The sequence below is a fragment of the Schistocerca piceifrons genome, chromosome 7, assembly GCF_021461385.2.
Source record: "Schistocerca piceifrons isolate TAMUIC-IGC-003096 chromosome 7, iqSchPice1.1, whole genome shotgun sequence".
NCBI classification, from domain to species: Eukaryota; Metazoa; Arthropoda; class Insecta; order Orthoptera; family Acrididae; genus Schistocerca; species Schistocerca piceifrons.
Genome location: NC_060144.1, coordinates 316,520,551 through 316,541,428, shown reverse-complemented (window position 1 = coordinate 316,541,428; position 20,878 = coordinate 316,520,551). Strand labels below are relative to the sequence as shown.

Sequence of the window (20,878 nt, the reverse complement as noted above, 5' to 3'; positions counted from 1 at the left end):
TGTTCTACTGATCTGTGTATCATATATTTCAGACAAATTCAAATGATTTAAATGCCACTACTAGAACTCCAAATACCATCAATTTTCAAGATTCTTTGCAATGAGCTTCAAGGAAAAAAGTGGAAATCAAATAACATCTTTAGTAAGAAAGGGATTCAGTGACAATTTCCTAGTCATCTATACTGATCTGTAGTGATTGAGTCAGCTGACAGAGTGATGGAATATCAACTGAAGATTTGATTATTCTTTATTACTAAGACAACAGTAACCAAAAAGGGCTACTGAACCTTTGGTAAAATCTGTCAATTTGCAGGCAATGAACTAGTGTGTATAAAATATTAGCCCCATTTCTGTGAAACTATGTTTAAACCAAACTATTATTTTTCCACAGAAAGAAAAATCTTTTGCTGTATTTGTATAAAAGACCTTTCAGTACTTTTAAGTCTGTGTCATCAGTATCACGAAATTTCAAAACAAAGAACTGTATACTAACTTTAGTACCTGCAAGTGCTACCCATACAGATATGCCAAAGGCATTTATGCAATCAGAAGCAGTATGTCTAAAGAGGATGCCACACTGCCACACAAGAACAAGGTGACAGTCACTAGCCATAGGTGATTAAGGGTCGAGGGCATGTGGGGGGGGGGGGGGGGGGAGGAGTAGTGCAGCAGTACGAGCACTCTTATTCTCTTATTACACCTATGCTATCTACAGTAACGATCTTCCACATGGACTGTGTTGCTTACGAACTGATTTCTGAATTGTGTTGATTAACACTACACAATCTAATGCACATAACATTCCATCCTGCTAAATATTTTATATCTGCAACAGCAACAACTTCACCAACTGCAGCAGCCAAAGCAGTCGAGGGAATTAATTATGCAGAAGGAATCATCCTCCACCACCAATCAACAGACGCAAGAAGCACTGCAGCAGTTTGCAAGTCCTGTTACCTGCATTACCAGCACTGAATTATGATTGAGAACTACGAATCCTGTGCCAAACGACTACCACGGCACTTTGCAGCATTTAAGGTAAACAACAAGCAGGGTCAGAAAGCATTCACTATATTTGTGTGGTTGGTTGGTTGGAGAAGGGACTAAGCTACGCAGTCATCAGTCCCTCTTATCTTAGATTAACTAAAAATGATAAAAGCCCACATAAAAAAGAGGGAACTACAATATCCATAAAACTATGACCTATTGACAGAGAAGGAAGGAAGGAAGGAAGGAAGGAAGGAAGGAAAAGGATGGAAGAAGAGGTGAGAAAGAAAGTGACTGATAGGGGCACAGGAGACAAGAGAGCAAAGGAGTGGGGAGGCAGAGGGCTGGGGTGAACCACCACGCCCACTTGAAGCCAATCCAGTCAGGATGAAGGAGGAACAAGAGGGCCTGCCATCCCTTCCACTCACCGATAAGGTGGAAGGTCCCTCCCTTAAATAAAGTGATAAAAACCCCCATCATGAATAAAACGTGAAACGAGATCCGCCATTGAGGCATTGTCAGCCAACACCAGGGATAGCGAGTCTGGAAAGCTAAAAGTCCTTCGCAGGGTGGCTAAGTTGAGGCAGTCCAATAAGATGTGAGCCAAAGTCAACATCGACCACAACAACAGAGAGGGGGGTCCTAACCATGAGTCAACCAACTATGGCCAATGTGGAGCCGGAATAGAATGACAGAGGCCTTCCGAGGAGCCCAGGAAGAGGACCGCCACGGAGTTTTAGAATCCTTAATCGCCCTGAGCTTGATCGACGAAGAAGGAGTGTGCCATTCTGAATCCCAAAGGCCCAAAACATGATGATGTAATGCCGAGTGAACATCTATTTCCGGAATGCTAATAGCAAGCGATGGCCTGGTAGTAGCTAACTTAGCCAGCCAATCAGCAAGTACATTGCCAGGAATCCCAACATGGCCTGGGGTCCAAATGAAAACCACTGAGCATCCACGTTGAGCAAGGAGAGAAAGGGAGTCCTGGATAGCGATGACCATTGGGTGGCGAGGGAAGCAATGGCCGATAGTGTGCAAACCACTCAATGAGTCACTACAGATAGTGAAGGATACTCCCGAGCAGGAGTGGATATGGTCCAGTGCGTGCAAGATGGCTACCAATTCTGCAGTAAAAACACTACAGCCTTCAGGCAAGGAACGAAGTTCTGTGCATTGTGCATATGTGTAAGCAAAACCAGTGCAGCCAGCAACCATGGAGCCATCAGTATAAATCACTTCTGAACCCTGAAATGAACTGAGGAGACAGTAGAATTGGTGGCAAAGGGCCATTGGAGGGACAGAATTCTTTGAATCTATTGAGAGATGACGACAGAGCTGTGGCCGAGAGACGCACCAAGGAGGGGTACTTGCGTGAGCAGAAAAGAGGCGGTAAAGGGAATTGCTTGAGCTCAGGAAAGAGTGACTGAATGCAGACAGCCATGATAAGCCCACATAGTGGCTGCCGCTGTGGCGGGGTGATCTCCGTGTCTGCATAAAGGAGACCATACTTAGGGTGCTTTGGGGTGCAGCAAATGCGGAGCGCATAAGATATCAGCTGTTGTTGGCGCAAAACTCGCAGTGGTGGAATCCTTGCCTCTGCGAGAAGACTAAGTACGGGGCTAGGCCGGAAGGCACCAGTCGCAAGTCAGACCCCACAGTGGTGGATGGGGTCTAGGGTCTGCAGTGTCAAAGGCGACGCAGAACCATAGACAGGACTTCCATAGTCTAAACGAGACTGGACCAACGCTTGAGAACAGAGCGGTCTGCACCCCAGGCTGTATTGCACAGACATCTAAGAACTATGAGATGGGACCAGCATGTTCTCTTTAGCTGGCGAAGATGAGGGAGCCATGTCAACCAGGCATCAAAGACCAGACCCAAGAAGTGAATGGTGTCCACTACCTTGAGGGGCTGGCCATCAAGGAACAGTTCCAGATGGGGGTGGACTGTACGGCGACAGTAGAAACACATGACACGTCTTGGCTGCCGAAAACTGAAAGCCATGGGAGAGAGCCCATGAGTGCACCCGGCAGATTGCCCCCTGTAGATGGCGTTCTGCAGTGCCCATTACAGAGGAAGAGAGTTAGATACAAAAATAATCAGCATACAAAGAGGGGGACACTATCGGACAGCTGTCACCAGACCATTAATGGCTAAGAGAAGGAGAGGGACACTCGGCACGGAACCCTGTGGAACCCCGTTTCCTTGCCAATGGGGAGTGCTGTAGAAGCACCTAACTTGGACCCGAAAAGAGAAAGTTCTGTGCACCACACTAAGTGTGTGGGAGTGCCTGTGTTTAGTAAACAGAGGTCAAGCCCTGCCAGAACAGCTTCAACTGTCCTGCCGAAGGCAGTAGTCATATGACTACTCCAAAGAGGGTTGTGAGCATTAAAGTCCCCTAATAGCAGGAAGGCAGAAGGGAGTAGTAGTTGAAGGGTGGTGAGGGTATGGAATGTGGGCGGCCTGTCAGGTGGGAGGTAGAGATTACAGATCATGATTTGAGTCGCCAGATGGACCCTGACAGCAATAGCTTCCAGAGTGGTAGGAGGGGAACCCATTTACTAACAATGTCCTTGCGGACCAAGGTGCAACCACCACCAGAAGCCTGCAAAGGGCCAATTCGGTTCTCACCCACGAAGGGCGCGTGAGTAAGAATTGACAAAATGGGGCTCCTGGAGCGTAATACAAGTGGCAGAGTAGAAGGAAAAAAGGGGCTGCAGCTCTGGAAGGTGATGCAAATAACCATTACAATTCCACGGGAGGATTCTCAAGCCGTAGTCCAAAGGGGAATCGAAGGGAGCAGAGGCTGTCACGCCACCGAGTCGCCATCTGTCACCGGTAAGGATGGGATAATATCCATATAGGTGGGGGTCAGACTGTTGGTTCATTGACTGGAGGGGGGAAAGACTGCACCTCACAGGGTACCCGAGGGGCCTTACCCTTATACTTGCGTTTCTGCTTGTTCTCTTGGGAAGGAAGAGAAAGGCAGTCTTCAGACAGGGCGGGCACGACATTACACTGGGCAATCTTGGTGCCCACCGGCCACAGATTTCAGAGGGGTGCCTGGAAGACGAGTCCCAGGAGGGAGCTCCAGTACCGGCAGCTGCCGAAGGAGGGGAACACTTCTTCGGTGGGGGAAGGGGGAGCAGCACCCGAAGGTGTGGGTATGGGTACTGACAGGGAGGGAGTGGGGGGGGGGGGAGTGGGAGAGGAGGCTGAAAGTATGGGGCGAATGGGGAGGGGCTGGGAAGAGGGGGGGGTAGGAGGGGGGAATGGATGCAATGGAAGCAAAAGTAGAAGACGTAGACACGGGATGGAGCCAGTCATACTTTCGACAAGCCTCAGTGTAGGTGACCGATCTAAGGTTTTGTACTCTTGAATCTTTCCTTCTTTCACAAACACCGGGCATACAGGCGAGCATGAAGAATGCTGTCCATGACAATTTACACACATTGGTGGGGGAGCACAGGCACTCCCCTCATGGAGAGGGTGCCCAGTCACTGCAGAGGGGATCAGTGGTGCAGCGGGAAGACGTGTCTAAACCGTAAGCATTTAAAGCATCTCATTGGTGTAGGAATATAAGGTTTTACATCACACTGATACACCATTACCTTGACCTTCTCCGAGAGTACATCCCCCTCGAAGGCCAGGATAAAGGAACCCATAGCAGTGCGATTGTTTGGATGGCCTCGCTGCACACGGCGGATAAAATGAACCCCTCGCCGCTCGAGGTTAGCACGGAGTTCCTCGTCAGTTTGGACACGAAGATCTCAGTGGAAAATAATGCCCTGTACCGAGTTCAAAGATTGGTGGGGCGTGACACAGACTGGGACGTCACCGAGACTGTCACAGGCACGCAGGGCGTCTCATTGGGCAGCAGAACATATCTTTATGAGCAAAGCACCGGATCGCATTTTATTCATCGATTCCACTTCGCCATACTTATTTTCAATCGTCTCCACAAAAAACATAGGCTTGGTCATGGCAAAACTTCCACCATCCTGTCCTGGCACAAGCCAGGTACCAAGGGAAAGGTTTCAACCCAAGCCAGTGAGCTTGACCCTCCTCCCAGGGGGTGGCCAGGGAGGGGAAGGCCGAAGGATCAGAAGGAGTGTCACATCTGCTACCACTCAGACACAGCCACAGAATGGCCAGGATGGTGAAACTTTTGTCGCTTCATGTGCATGGCGTCCGCCCTAATACCACCCACTCCGATCAGGGGCTCGTCCCATGGGCGCCACCCAGCCACAGCAAGGGCCATCTGGCACAGCAGCCACTGCTGGGAGTTCTGGTGCCCCATAGTGATGAGCATCTACTCCTGGGCATACATGAGGCGTTAACAGCTCAGGTACTAGCAGTGTGATCCCTGTGGTTTCAGGGGGCTCAGCCAAGATGGTAGTTAATAGCCTCACCACATGGACCGGCTACCATGCTGGTGACCTAGCAGAAGGACGGGCGGGAGGGGGGGGGAGGGGGGGGGGGGCGGGGGGGGGGCAGGGTGCAAAGGGAAAGAGGAGGGGAGGGGGAGAGGAACCTTCACCATGGAAGCTAAGTAGGGAGTTCATCCCCAAATGGCTCACAATGAATGGAAAATTTTGGGAATGGAAGTCAAACCCCAAGGGGGCCAAAAATGCTGAAAAGGAGATGGAAACAGCAAACTAGACAATAGCACAGACCAAAACAAAGCCAGGAGGGTAGCCAGGCCGACGTGAAGTCCAGTAAGAGGAAAAAGAGTGGGCAGGGACAAAGGAGTAAGGATAAGGAGGGAGAGGAACAGGGATGGTAATGCAGCCTGGAAAGGAAAGGAGACTGCAATAGCTCGGGGCCCCGTGCACGCCATACACGTACCCACAAAAGGACTGTGGGCCCCCTGGGGGGTGTATCTGTGTGGTCCAAATATCTTTCAACTCCTTGCAAGCTGGCCTCAGCAGCAGAACCCTAGTCATTTTCATTTTGTAATGACACACAAATTGATAACCACATTTTATACGAGGGTTGGAACTTTAATAGTGGCAACCATTTATTTACAGCTCGTACAAAACAGACATATGTTTCAAAGTTTTACTGACCTTCAAAGTAGTCACTAGCATTGTTTATAACTCGTTGCCAGCAATGTGGAAGTCTTAGGATACTCTTAGCAGTGCGTTATGTTGACAGTTCAAATGGTGCGGTCTATTGCCCGACGAATTTGTAGCAGTTCTGAAGCGAATGCTGTGAAGTGTTTCCTTCAGTTTAGAAACAGTTGAACTTGCGTGGGCTTGAGTCAGGGGAGTGCAGTAGGTGGTATAGCACTTAGCAGCCCCATCAGCCAAACAAATCAGTAGCAGCTTGCACTTACGTGCTGGAGCATTGTCCTGCAGAAAGTGATGACACTTTCCGCAGGACCTGACGATCATTTTGCAGGATAATGCAATGAACTGATTCTCGAAGTGCACAGAGTAGCATTAACTGTTAAGTGAACTCTTGGGTCCATCCTGTTATTTACCATACCTTTACTCTGAAATGAAGTGCAGCTGTGTGAGTCAACATAACTAACCTTTCTCCTCAAGGCGTTTCTTCTGTTCTTCCCTCCACTTCCTAATTTTTTCTGGTTCTTCCTTTACAACCGGTTTTGGAGGTGTTGGTGTCGAAAATATTTCTGGAAGAAACATACAAATAGCTTTTAGTAAGTGAAGAAGATATTCCCATACAAATATGGGCATTCCAGTAACAGAAAGAATAAATGAGTGATTCAAAGTTTAATCTCTACTTTGCACAATACACTTTAATAGAAGACAATGACTCTGCACTTTGCCTCAAAAAATAAAACTGGACACTATGGAAGATACAGAATGTATCTCAATGGTTTGCGCAAATAGAGAATGATTGGGGTGGGGGAAAGAAAACAAACATATTAGAAACAATACAGGGAGAAGCCAGGATATTTCATCTAAGCTGCCGTTCTCTAATATTTTCAGCACCACTTACATATTTTTTAACGAGATGAATTTTGAGAAAGCTTTCACTAAATGAATGACAGCCTCATATCATTAGCCACACGTGAATCAACTTTTCTCAAACTGTACTCCAATACTTTCTAACACTACTACCAGAACTCAAGAGTTTAATTCAATTCTGTTTTACTCCGCAAAATAATTAGTAATTTCAGAGACCTTATAGTATCTAGAACTTCAAAACAGATTTCTGTCTTGCCTGGACTTTAACGGCTTCTTCCATAGATTGGCAACCTTTCATCTAAAGTAGGCAAGATCCTAAGGAAACATCAAGTTGAAGTAGTTTTCTGGCCACTGGCAACAATCAATGCTCTTCTCAGTTCAGTAAAGGATGATATGGGATTGCAGAAGGCTGGAATTTACAAAATTCCTTGCCAATGCAGCAAAGCTTACAAATGTCAGATGATTCACACAGTACATGAAAGGTGCACTGAACGCGAGTGCCACCCTCGCCTTTTGCAGCCCAGTAAGTTGGCCATAGCTGAGCACAATTACCACAGGACACTATGGATTATTCTGCCACAAAAATCTTGACCCCCCGTGAGGTCCTTTTGGGATTCAGTAATTAAAGAATCTGCAAATATCTCTAGAACAAGAGTTTTAAATCTTGACAGTGGTTTTCAGTTGGACAAGGCTTGGGACCCGGTGATCTCTAATTTCTTATAAGAAAAAGTATTTTATTCATAATGACATGTCTGGTGACATCTGACGTTTGTTTTTAGCACGGCGAGTGCATATCCTGACAGAGGGGTGGCCATTTTTATGCATGCGCCTGGGTGCCACAGATGAAACAGTATTTGCAGTGGGGTAGATTTCAATAGAGAATGCTACTGTGAGGGCCACCAATGCACATGTGTCTCCATGCCAGTTTTTTCTATAAAGCTAACATCTTGAATTAGCACTCTTCAGTGGTGGACACTCATCTGCCAATGGCTGAAAGGTTGCTAGCCGAATATTGTGGCAAGGAGTCAACATGATCTGGTTACACTCCCAAAACCTCATAGAATATTTAGTCATGGTTTCCACATCAAGACAATGCACTGGCTTATACTGATTTTTTCTGTTACAAGGTTCTTTGTGACTTACAGCTTCCCAGTGTCAGACCCCCTTATTCACCTGGCCTATCACCATGTGACTCTTCTATTTCCCGAGGTCCAGTTTACGTGAAAACAATCAACATTTCAGGTCATTTAAGCAGAGGAAGAAAAGTGACAAGCATCATCAAGGATCTCACGGAAGATGACTTACAGCACTATTTCCATCAATGAAAATTCACATGAGCATTGGACAGCTAGAGTTATATTGATGGCGACATTTGTACATTTTTGAAATAAAATTTTTTACAACAACAGTCCTGTTATTTTATAGCCGCACTGTACATTTTGGTGTGTGATCTGCACCCTGTTTCTGCTCTCATTTCTATTTCTTTCCCCACAGAGACTAGCCAACAGATTTGTGAATATACTGCCTGACAGTGACCCACACTGTTGGACGAGTTCATATGAATTAGTAAGTTCCATGGACATCATGAAAGTAGCAGGGAGAGTCAACATGTTGATTGAGACAGAGCACAACTTATTTGGAGAAGGCTGCCCATGACATTGCCTCTGAAGAGTCTTGCATTAGCAGCTATCCATCCCATAGTCACTTGCCCAACACTGAGGTAGACGTATATTGTTATCAAGGGATTTACCAAAGAACTATACAGCTGTCTCTGAAGACTGCCCATAGTTATGATACTAAGCAACTAGTGTGCTGACCAGCTTTAGCTTGAGAATTCGGTGTGTCACAAATCTGCACCAATATAAGGCTGGTTTCTTTTTTTTTTTGGGTGCATAAACATCTAGGGTCATAAGCCCCCATGTCAGAACTGTATAACAAGAAGACAAAGTGAAGAGTTAAAAACGACTCCATTTTAATCCCAATCGACGGAAAATAAGACAGCTAAAAACAGGGTCATCGAGAAATATCTACAAAATACACTGTAGAGAAATGGAGGTCCTAAACTAAAAATTAAATGTCCTTCACCATATTGCTACAACAGATAAAAAGTAAAATGCAGTTGACAGCCCACATGTCTTCATTAAAACAGTTGATAACTCAGAAGGCAAACACAAATGAGAATGTAAGTGGTCAAAAAAGGGCATTCTATCAGGAAATGGCAGACCGTCAAAGATTGAGTGCAATGAGCACAAAGTGGTGGGGGAGAACCACTTAAATGGCAATAAAAAGACAGTGCCTGATATGCAACCTAGCTAAAATGATGATCTCATAGCCAGAGGGCTGAGGAGGCAGTCATCCAAGCCACTGAGAGGGGCTTAATAACCCGGATGTTGTTCCCATGAAGGGAAGACCAGTGGTTTTTTCTTTGTGGTTTTAGGGCGCACAACTACAATGGTCATTAGCACCCAGACTAAGTTAGGAATGCACCGTGGGGCACAAGGTTAAAACAGCAACTAAAAGGGACAATACTATAAAAGACAGACAGGCAGAGGATTAAAAAAAACAGCATAATCAAATGTCCTTAGACAGGTTTGTCAAGTTGATAAAAAGAAGAACGCAAGCAGCTGCTCCTGGGTCATCCGCTAAAGTGGCATCCAGAGTACATGGCAGGCCAAGATCAACACGCAGTGTATTAAAATTCGGACAGGACGTTAAAATGTGGCAGACCGTCAGTAATTGCCCACATGGGCAGAACGGCGCCGGTGCAGCTGTCAGCAGATGGCGATGGCTGAACCGGCAGTGTCCAATTTTTAACCAGGCCAAAACGACCTCCTCCTGCCGAAAAGGGCGTGAAGAGGACGTCCAGTGGCGATGCTGAAGTGAAACCACCTGCTGACAGACATTGGAGGGAATATAAGAACTAGCGGGCTGAGGTAAGAGGACTGCAGCCTTGGCAGCGACCTCATTTCCTGCAAGACCAATGGGGCCAGGAACCCACAACCCTACAGTGGCTCCACGAAGAGTGAGCAAGTGACAGCATTTGTACACCCTTTGCACTAAGTATGGACGGTGTTCAGCACACAGAGGCTTTGAAGGGCACAGAGTGTCAGAGCAGATGACAACTGAAAAGCCTGTGCCACCGAATGTAGTGCACGGCCTGATATAGGGCGAAGAGCTCTACTATAAATACTGAACAATGTTCCGGAAGATGATACTGAAAAATGTCAGTGCCAATGACGAAGGCACACCCGACACCACAGTCAGTCTGCAAGCCATCAGTGTACACAAAGGTACTACACGAAGTTCTGTGTGAAGGTTGTGAAACTGAAGGTGATAGAGTAAGGCTGGAGTAGTGTCCTTAGGGAGCAAATGAAGGCCAAGGTGAACACAGGCTGCTACACGAAGCCACGGTGATGAAGGGTACATACCCATCGGGAAAGTGGCAAGCAGCATGAAGTTAAGATTAAGACCCAAAAGCGAGCTCCAACAGATAGCAGAGAAGAGAGATGCACCCCAGTGCCGACTAAAGGAGTCATCAAAGGAGGCATAGGATGGGTGGCCACACATTGCAGACAAACAGCACACATATCTGTTGAGGAGAAAGTCACGAAAGTATGACATCGATAGTTCGGCATGCAGGTACTCAACCAGGCTAATGTAAAAGGTGCCAGTGGCCACATGAATGCCACGACAATGGACAGCATTGAGACAGCGTAAGAGGGACAGGTGTGCAGATGCACAAACAAAACACCCATAGTCTAGTTTCGAATGGACAAGGGAAGGGTACGAATGGAGGACGTTAGTTCGATCTGCTCTCCAGGTAGTACCACTGAGGACACTTAGGACATTGAGGGACCACATACAGCAGGCTGCCAAGTAAGAGAAAAGGGAGGACCAAGAAAGTTTCCTATCGAGCACAAGCCCCAGATTTCCATAGTTTCAACAAATGGAAGAGCAACAGACCCAAGACGTAAAGATGGTGGAAGAAACCAACTGCACCGCCAGAAATTCGTACAAACACTTTAGTCAGTGGAAAAACTAAAACCATTGTCGATGCTCCACAAGTAGATGATCAAGACATCGCTGAAACACGGCTCAATGAGACAAGTCCACAGAGAACTGCAATAGAAGGCAAAACCTAGAACAAACAGGGAGCCAGAGATGCCCAGCGGGAGACAGGCGATTAAAGGGTTAATGGCGATAGCAAAGAAGATGATGCTCAGGAGAGAAACCGGAGCATATGGTCTTCCTAGAAAAAGATGACCGACAAGGAGAAACACACACACAAAAAGTTTCTAAAGGAAATTGGGCAGGTGGCCACAGAAGACCCACATGTAGGGTGTACACAGGATACAAGTCCTCCAGCAGGTATTTTAGGCTTTCTACAAATTCAAAAACATGGACAGTGTGTGGGATTTCTGCAGAAAACCATTCATGACATGGATGGACAATGTGACGAGATGGTCAACTGCAGAATGACGAGCTCAAAATCCACACTGTGTAGTGGTTAGTAAATTGCAAGAGACGAGCCACCATACCAGCCGACCATGAATCATACGTTCCATTGCATTGCAAACACAGAAATGGAGCGGTAGCTAGAAGGAAGGTATTTGTCCTCACTAGGCTTAGGTACGGTTATGACAGTGGCTTCACGCCAGTGTCTGGGAAATGTGTCCTCTGCCAAGAAGCAGTTTTATGTATGAAGCAGAAAGTGCTTGCCCACAAGAGAATGGTAGACAACATCTGAATGTGAACATTGTCTGGCCCTGGAGCAGCAGATCGGGATGAAGTGAGAGCATGATCTAGCTCCCTCTTAGTAAAGGCGGCATTGTAGCACTCTTAATTCTGCGAAGAGACGGGCATCACCCGAGCCACCGTTTCTGATGGAGGAAGGCAGGATGATAGTCTGAGCAGCTCCGAAATCTCCCAAAATGGCAGCCCAAGGTGTTGGAGACAGCAATAGGGTCCACAATAATATTGTCTGCTACTATCATGCTGGAAATTGGGGAATGGATCTTGGTCCCACAGAGCCATCGGAGGTTGACCCAAGTGACAGAAAAAGGAGTGGAACTGTCAAAATAACTAGTGAATGAAATCCAGTTAGCTTTTTTTTGCTAGCCGAAGAAGGTGACGACACTGTGCACACAACTGTTTATAATTAATGCAGTTTGGCATCATAGGATGATAGTGAGAAATGTGGAGAGCATGTCTTTGAGTGCAAACTGCATCGTGGCACACCTCAGTCCACCAAGGGGTGGGGAAACAGTGTGGTAAAGAGGAAGTGTGAGGAAACGAACATTCTGTGGCAGTAAGGTTTCCAAGATATTCTACCCAGTCATCTCAACTGGGGAAATGATGTTTTCGAAGGTCACTATTGAGGTGTAAAGCCTCTAGTCGGCTTTAGTAAATTGCCATTTGGGTGGACATGTAGTTGGGGTAGGAGTCAGCAAACAGTTCACAGGAAATGGTCGCTCGAGTATGTGTCAGATGGAACAGACCACTCAAGATTATGGGCAAGCTGGGCAGTGCTCAAGGATACGTCCAAATGGAAAGAGGTGTGTGTGGAATCTGAAAGGTGCTCTTGTGTTAAGGCAGAGGAGGTCGAGCTGATTGAGGTCAGTCAAGAGGGAGTCTCCCGACAGGTTCTGAGAGAAACTCAAAGGGATTGTGTGCATTAAAGTCACTGAGCAGCAGAAAGGGGTGAGGTAGCTGTCCTATAAGCCAGAGGAAGTCTGCCTGGTGACATCAAGTGACAGAGGGATGTGAATGGTATGGAGGGAAAAGGTCAAGTGAGAAAGGGAGAGGTGAACTGCAACAGCTTGAAGGCAGGTAGTCAGGGAGACTATGATCATCATCCCGTACGAGAAGCACGACTCCCCATGAGATAGAATGCCATCCTTGGAGTGGAAGCTCAAAATGAACTGGAAAGAAATGCAAGAGCTCAATGCAGTTGTGAGGACACAATTGTGTTTCCTGGAGGCACGGAACACTGACACTGTGATTCTAAGGGCAGCCGCAAACCCTCTCCGATTTCTGTTAATGGAGAGTCATAACGAAGGGGTGTCACCTCGGCGGCTGCCTAGTGCTAGCTTTCAAAGACTCAATGCTGAAGGGCACAGAGGCTGGGCGATCCTGCTCCACAAGATCTATAGAGGCATCATCACCCGATGGACTGCAATGACACCCTGATCAGAGAGCTACATTTAGATTTCTACCTCGATCAGACCATCTAGCAGCCTAGTGTAAATAACACCACGGGAAGAATTCAGAGTTCTATGGGCCTCGACACAAACAGGGTAGCCGTGGAGAAGTAAAGCAGCAAGCAGTTGTTGTACTTCAGAATCAGAAGTAGTCTCCACCACAAGCAAACTGCCATAGTGTAAAAGAGCTGGATTCCCAGGGTCAACAGTTGCACCATCACTTTTCTGAATAAGAAACGGATTTACCATTGCAAAGGACTGACCATCTCCAGTACGTGAAACAACGAGGAACTGTGGTGCAGCTGGGAGGGTCTTTGCATCAGAAGCTTCATTCCATTTACATTTAGCAGACACTGACTGTAAAGAAGATGATAGGCTCATTGCGAGGAAATCCCCATGATTGCCATCATATCCGATGGCACGCTCTTTCCAACTTGCCCCGCCCCCTTCCCCCCTTAGAGGGGGGCTCACCTGCCTTACGTGATTGTCCACACCTCAGGTCACACCTCCCGAACACCTGACAGAGGGACCAATCGGCAATCTAGGAAGGTAGCAGCCCAGGCAATCATCCCTCCCTGGGCCTGGCCTGTACCAGATGGTATGTGTGAACCCTACTTGTTGACCCAGGGCTGAGAATTACATGTTACCCTGTCACATGTGACGTACTAAACATGTGACGTACTAAACATGTGACGTACTAAACATGTGACGTACTAAACATGTGACGTACTAAACATGTGACGTACTAAACATGTGACGTACTAAACATGTGACGTACTAAACATGTGACGTACTAAACATGTGACGTACTAAACATGTGACGTACTAAACATGTGACGTACTAAACATGTGACGTACTAAACATGTGACGTACTAAACATGTGACGTACTAAACATGTGACGTACTAAACATGTGACGTACTAAACATGTGACGTACTAAACATGTGACGTACTAAACATGTGACGTACTAAACATGTGACGTACTAAACATGTGACGTACTAAACATGTGACGTACTAAACATGTGACGTACTAAACATGTGACGTACTAAACATGTGACGTACTAAACATGTGACGTACTAAACATGTGACGTACTAAACATGTGACGTACTAAACATGTGACGTACTAAACATGTGACGTACTAAACATGTGACGTACTAAACATGTGACGTACTAAACATGTGACGTACTAAACATGTGACGTACTAAACATGTGACGTACTAAACATGTGACGTACTAAACATGTGACGTACTAAACATGTGACGTACTAAACATGTGACGTACTAAACATGTGACGTACTAAACATGTGACGTACTAAACATGTGACGTACTAAACATGTGACGTACTAAACATGTGACGTACTAAACATGTGACGTACTAAACATGTGACGTACTAAACATGTGACGTACTAAACATGTGACGTACTAAACATGTGACGTACTAAACATGTGACGTACTAAACATGTGACGTACTAAACATGTGACGTACTAAACATGTGACGTACTAAACATGTGACGTACTAAACATGTGACGTACTAAACATGTGACGTACTAAACATGTGACGTACTAAACATGTGACGTACTAAACATGTGACGTACTAAACATGTGACGTACTAAACATGTGACGTACTAAACATGTGACGTACTAAACATGTGACGTACTAAACATGTGACGTACTAAACATGTGACGTACTAAACATGTGACGTACTAAACATGTGACGTACTAAACATGTGACGTACTAAACATGTGACGTACTAAACATGTGACGTACTAAACATGTGACGTACTAAACATGTGACGTACTAAACATGTGACGTACTAAACATGTGACGTACTAAACATGTGACGTACTAAACATGTGACGTACTAAACATGTGACGTACTAAACATGTGACGTACTAAACATGTGACGTACTAAACATGTGACGTACTAAACATGTGACGTACTAAACATGTGACGTACTAAACATGTGACGTACTAAACATGTGACGTACTAAACATGTGACGTACTAAACATGTTGGCCGGCCTTCAGGACCTCACAGGGAGGAATAAGGAAAAGAGAAACATCAAACGCATAAGTGGAGGAAGGATAGGAGAACACGAATAAAGAAAGAAAAATGGAACGAGAAATAATGGGAAGGATGTTCTTATTTCAGCCACTGAAAATGCGGAACATATTCCAAAAAACACCCCCGATGTGTTCCCCAAGAGCGGAGAAAGAGTAGCAAGAGGATAGACAAGCAGCATGGAAGGGGAAAGATGCAAAGGCTGGGGCCCTGTGGTAGCCAAGCACGAACCCGCCAAAGATCAGTGAACCGCCTGGGCGTGTATGGGTATATAAGGTGGTTGGTGGTGGTGGTGCGGGGTGACTAATGGAGTGAACAGTGAGGTCATCAGTCCCTCATTCATGGTGTGTTCCATCTGGAGTTGATGACATCACCCAGGAATTTGGTCGAATTGTTATAGTATTTAGGAGAAGTGAAACTGTTGAGCAACTTACTGCCCAGATAAAGCAAGGGGCTACCAACAGCATCTTCTCAATGACCACTCGGCAAATGCTGCTGTGAAAGGGTCTCTGCAACAGGAACCTGGTTCATACACTCACACTGACTGCTGTTCATTGGCGATGATGGCTGGCTTTTGCATGCCAGTACAACAACTGGATGGCCTCTGAGTGATGACAAGTGACCTTTTCAGATAAATCATGTTTTTTGCCCCATTGGCTTGAAACATCAAAGCAAACACCTTGCAACAATCATCGGAACACTGCAGGCTGGAAGGCATTCCCTGCAGGATCTCATCATTCCGGAAGACATAATCCATTAACGTGGATCTGCATCTATTCTTTGAAATTGTGTCCAGCCCTACATAAAGTTTTTTCTTCCTCAGCGTGATGGCACCTGCCAGCAGAAAAATGCAACATGTCGCACAGCTCTCAGTGTAAATGCATGGTCCGAGGAACACTAGGATGAGTTTACCATACTCCCACGGCAACCAAACTCCAGATTTAAAACCAATCTAGAATCTCTAGGGCCATCTCAAATGGGGCTGTTCAGACCACCAAGAGACCTAGACCAGTTGGCCACAGCTCTGGAGTTGGCATGGCTCCACACCTCTGCTGATACTTTCCAGAACCTCACAGACACACTTCCTGTGTGTCTTGCAGTGATCCAGACTGCAGAAAGGGTTATTCAGGCTTTTGACATGTGGTCACAATGTGACTAGACAGTGTACATTCTGCACATATAAGGTAAGATTATTGAGAGGGCTTCTAATTCAGAAATCCCATTTGAATTATGATGTTTGTGAGAAAATTGTGTTATGCCTTGTGCAAAGAGATACTTCTACCAGCATGTGTCTGAATTCATCATCATCATCATCATCATCATCATCTATTATGACTGGTTTATCATTGTGCAATATTGCTGCTTGTGATCAGATAACTGTCATATGAATAAGGAATCAAACAAGGAAATCTCCCCAAAGCACCCATCTCAGATTTAGTGGTAAGATGGCCCAGTGGATTGTACTGTACTATTAAAAAACAGCAAAACAAACTGTGAAGGATCCAGACTTAACAAGCGCAACATCAGGAGAATGTGAAAGCCATGGCATCATGCTCACAGGGTTGGACTAGGAAATAGGTGAGCCAGGTTCTAAACCCCATCGTACCACTTCTTTTTTCACAACTTTATAAACTGTCTGTCCAGTTATAGAAATATTTGTTCTGTTACTCTAGTCTTGGCAGTTGTCATACTACACATTGGTTATAGAATATAAGTCATGTGGTAAGAATATTTTACTGTCACAAGTAAATGTGATGAATGGTGAGAGCAGGCTAGATGCCACATAGATGTTTCAAAGAAATGAAAACAAATGAACAATGGAATTCAAGAGTCAAAACTTCCAAAACAGAACGCAGCTTGAAAAATGTTAAAAACATACATTTTGACAGAACACAAAAACTGTGCTTAGCATGAACAGTTGCATTCATTTATTGCAGCTTATGTGACAAACTAGTATGTTTTCATCATTTCCTTATGAGTGATCACATTCACTTTCATACAAATACCTATATCAGGTAAGGAGGCCTATAGGTCCTATCATATGAAATACACATTGTCACTAATGTTGTGTATGACACACCAGACATGTTTTGTTGTTCCCATTTGAAACCCACTTCCTCTTGGATGCTAACAGTAGTGGTGCAGACGCAACTTTCATTATAGGTACCCTTCTTCCACCTCAGTGTTGCAAATGGACATTACACATGACAGACAAATTTGAATACAGCGAACAGTGGAAAAATAAATAAATAAATAAATAGGCACGAGGGAGCTTTGAACTCAGCTCCCCCACTTAACAGTCCAACACCATGACCACTTACCCACGACACCGTTGCTCATTACGGCTGCTCTTTATTGCACCTTTTGTTCTTGGACCATTCACTGTTTCTATTTCACTTTTTTTACTGTTTTCATGCTTAATCTGTGTTCAGTTTTTGACAAGCTGTCCACTATGCCCTCTTACCACTAAATCTGAGGGCGGTGCGATGGGGGGTTTCCGTTGTAAGGGTTGAGGAGAGCCACACTTCAACATATAGGATTTCAACAACCCGACTAGACTAGAATCTGAAAGGACATACAAATCATTTTTTCAGCCATTTAAGATTGTTAAGATGACATGCTCTGAGTCGTTAAAAAGGCACTCTTACAATGGGGCATACAATGACAAAACTAGAAGAAAGAATGGCACCATGTCATGTTCTGGGCAAATCTCAGTTCTACATGCAGCAGCACAACGGATCTATTTAAATGTGGAGGCTCTGAGGAGACAGTCACCAGACTGCATTTTACATTTTCATATGGCACGATCGCATGATGTATCATTAAGTACACAACACCATAAACTGATTCACAAAGCTGGTAATTTGGACAAAAAATGTCACATTTCAGGTGTGTTACAGGCAGTGGCTTAACCCTGTCTTTACAGACCGTGTTTGTTTCACTGGCCAACATGTTCTTGTTCTCTCACCTACTGTAAACATCTGGTCAAGGCTTGGAGAGCGGTCGGCACACCACCATTCACGTCACCACCATTGATGACAGCAGGCATAGGATTGAAGGAGCATAGAATGGTGTACCAATATCGAATCAAACAATGGAAAATCCAGGATGGAATGTAACAATATTGTGAGAAGGAAAGTTGCTATTCACCATATAGCAGAGATGCTGAGCTGTAGATAGGCACAACAAAAAGTGTCACTATCATGTAAGCTCAGCTTGACTTAATGCCCAGTCACGTTAAAGCCACTGTTGCTGCAATAGGCAGAAACAGTATGTACTAAATTTCACCCCCTGCACACCCCAAAATCACCTACAAATATAATAAATGTGTTACTCTTACTGTATTGCATACCCACAAAGTAATTTTTTTATCTACTATCATTCCCAGTATTAAAATTTTAATGATCAACAGTGTAGCCCTCCCACTAAACTAATGATCTCCATGAGATTACTCTAAGAACAGGAAGAAAAAGAAGCTTTGGAAAATAGTTAGGATCTGTATAGTAACTAAGAAGTTGACACACACTGTGGGAGTTTGCATCAGGTAATATGGAATAAAGCAGGGAAAATTTAAATACTGTTAATATTGTATTATTAGGACACCACTGAAACTGAAAATTAGGGCCATGTAGTGGAGCACAAGAAAGTTGAAGAAAAGGTTTGAAGAACAGAAGTACCAGATGTACTTGCTCTAAATCATTCCTGTAGCTATTTCATTAAATCTCAGCATCTGTTCCTCAGCACTAATTTCATCTCACTTCAGTATATGCAGGTCTCGGCCAGAAATTAAAGTGATAGAAGAGGGAGCTCCAGATGGACAAGTGTTTAGAAAGGCCACGGGGCCATGAGCCATTTATGATTGTGCAGTTTCCAAGCAGCGGTTGGCACAATGTAAACCATGCACAATGGTAATCTGAGGGTCATGGGCTAAAGTCTATGTAGAACTTTCTTATTTAAAATTTTTACATTACTGAAAATAATCCACTTAAGACTCAATATTTATTAATATTTTCATAAAAGACTTGAAAAAGAACAGAAAAATGCAATTGCAAATTTCCCCTGGAAGAGATTTAAGGGGTACACGAGAACTCCATATGTAAAATCACTTTTCATTTCACAGTTGATGATATACATGCAATGGCGTGATATTGACTGTAAAAAATGGGGGAACTTAGTTCAATATTCTTATTTAGAGTCATTATACACTTCACTGATTCCTGTATTTACATAGCATATTATTGACAATCACTGTACTACTGTACCTGCAATCATACAATGCAGGCTTCCATAGTCAATATCCACGTATTTGGTGACAAATATGGTATGGAAAGTTCTGACAGAATGTAAATAATTTAGGGGTAAATGTACGCTTACCTTATTTCATGTGATCAACTCAGGACATCTTTTTGAAATTAGTTAAAGTATTTTACTGAAACATTAACTTTATTCAGCTGTATTTTTCACTGGAAATTATTTTATTCAGAAATGGTGTTCATTAGAGAAGTGTTCAATGACATCAGTAAAATATTGTCAACCGGGCTGACAGAAAACCAAGAGGTTTTGGTCTCACCCTACAGGAACAAAAATGAAAGATACAAAGAGACAAGGCTGAAATACTGAATTTGGTCTTCTGAAATTGTTTCACTGTGGAAGATTGTAATGCAGTCCTTCCTTTCAGTTGCTGTACAAAAACAAATGGCAGATATTGAGAACCAATCACAGAATAGAAAAGCAACTACAATCTTAATAGTGGAAAGCAGTCACACACCTGTAATATTCTAGAAAGATTATGTTAAAGAATTTGCTCCCTTTCAGCAGCCGTTTATCATAGTTTGTTGGAACAAAGAAGAGTATCTAGTGATTAAAAAAAGAGCAAGTCATTCTTTTCAAGAACTGCTGTAGGACATATGCACTTAATTGTAGCCCTCTATCATTGAAGTCAATCTGTTTTAGAATTATGGAACATGTCTTATGCAAGAATTATGACATTTTTGAAAACTAAAATTTCTGTAGAAATCAACATGGATTCTGCAAACAGGGATCTTGCAAAACTCTGTTCGCTCTGTTCCTCAATGAGATCCGTAATGCTGTAGACAATAATCTCAGCTTGATGCCATGTTCACTGACTTCCGGAAGGCACTGTCACACAATGCCACTTAGTGAAAAAATTACAAGCTGATTGAGTATCAGATCATATTTGTGACTTGATTCAAGACTTCCTTGCAAGTATCACTTAATACGTTGCTCTTAACAGAAAAAAATTGACAGCTGCAGAGGTAATTCCTGAAGTACTGCAAGGAAGTGTGCTAGGACTGTTACTGTTTACGAAGTATGTAAAATGATTTAGTAGGAAGTGTTGGAAGTGCTTTACAGCTGTTCATATATGATGCTGTTATCTATAAGAAAGCAGTAATACCAGAGGAGAATACTGATTTGCAGAACAATGTACAGAGAAATGATAACTGATGCAGATTCTGGCAGTTGATCCACAACATAAATTAATGCAACATATTGTGCATATGAAGGAAAAGAAATCTGCTACTACACAACTACAATATTGATGACAAATTTCTGGATACAGCATCTGTCTTAAAAAATTCTAGGAGCAACTTTGAAAACTATGGTGATCTGAAATGATATCATCACATGAAACAAATAGTAGGAAAAGC

The 20,878-nt window shown here is 44.2% G+C and overlaps 1 protein-coding gene across 7 annotated transcripts in view; it reads right to left on the bottom strand.

Annotated features, from left to right (window-relative positions):
- Nucleotides 1-20,878, bottom strand: part of LOC124804797 (clathrin light chain) — a 60,272-nt gene that overhangs the window by 1,978 nt on the left and 37,416 nt on the right. For all 7 annotated transcript variants that reach the window (XM_047265128.1, XM_047265131.1, XM_047265127.1 and 4 more), the window contains one exon: nt 6,527-6,628. In XM_047265128.1, coding sequence (XP_047121084.1) covers nt 6,527-6,628 — 102 coding nt within the window. The remainder of the gene's footprint in view (nt 1-6,526; nt 6,629-20,878) is intronic.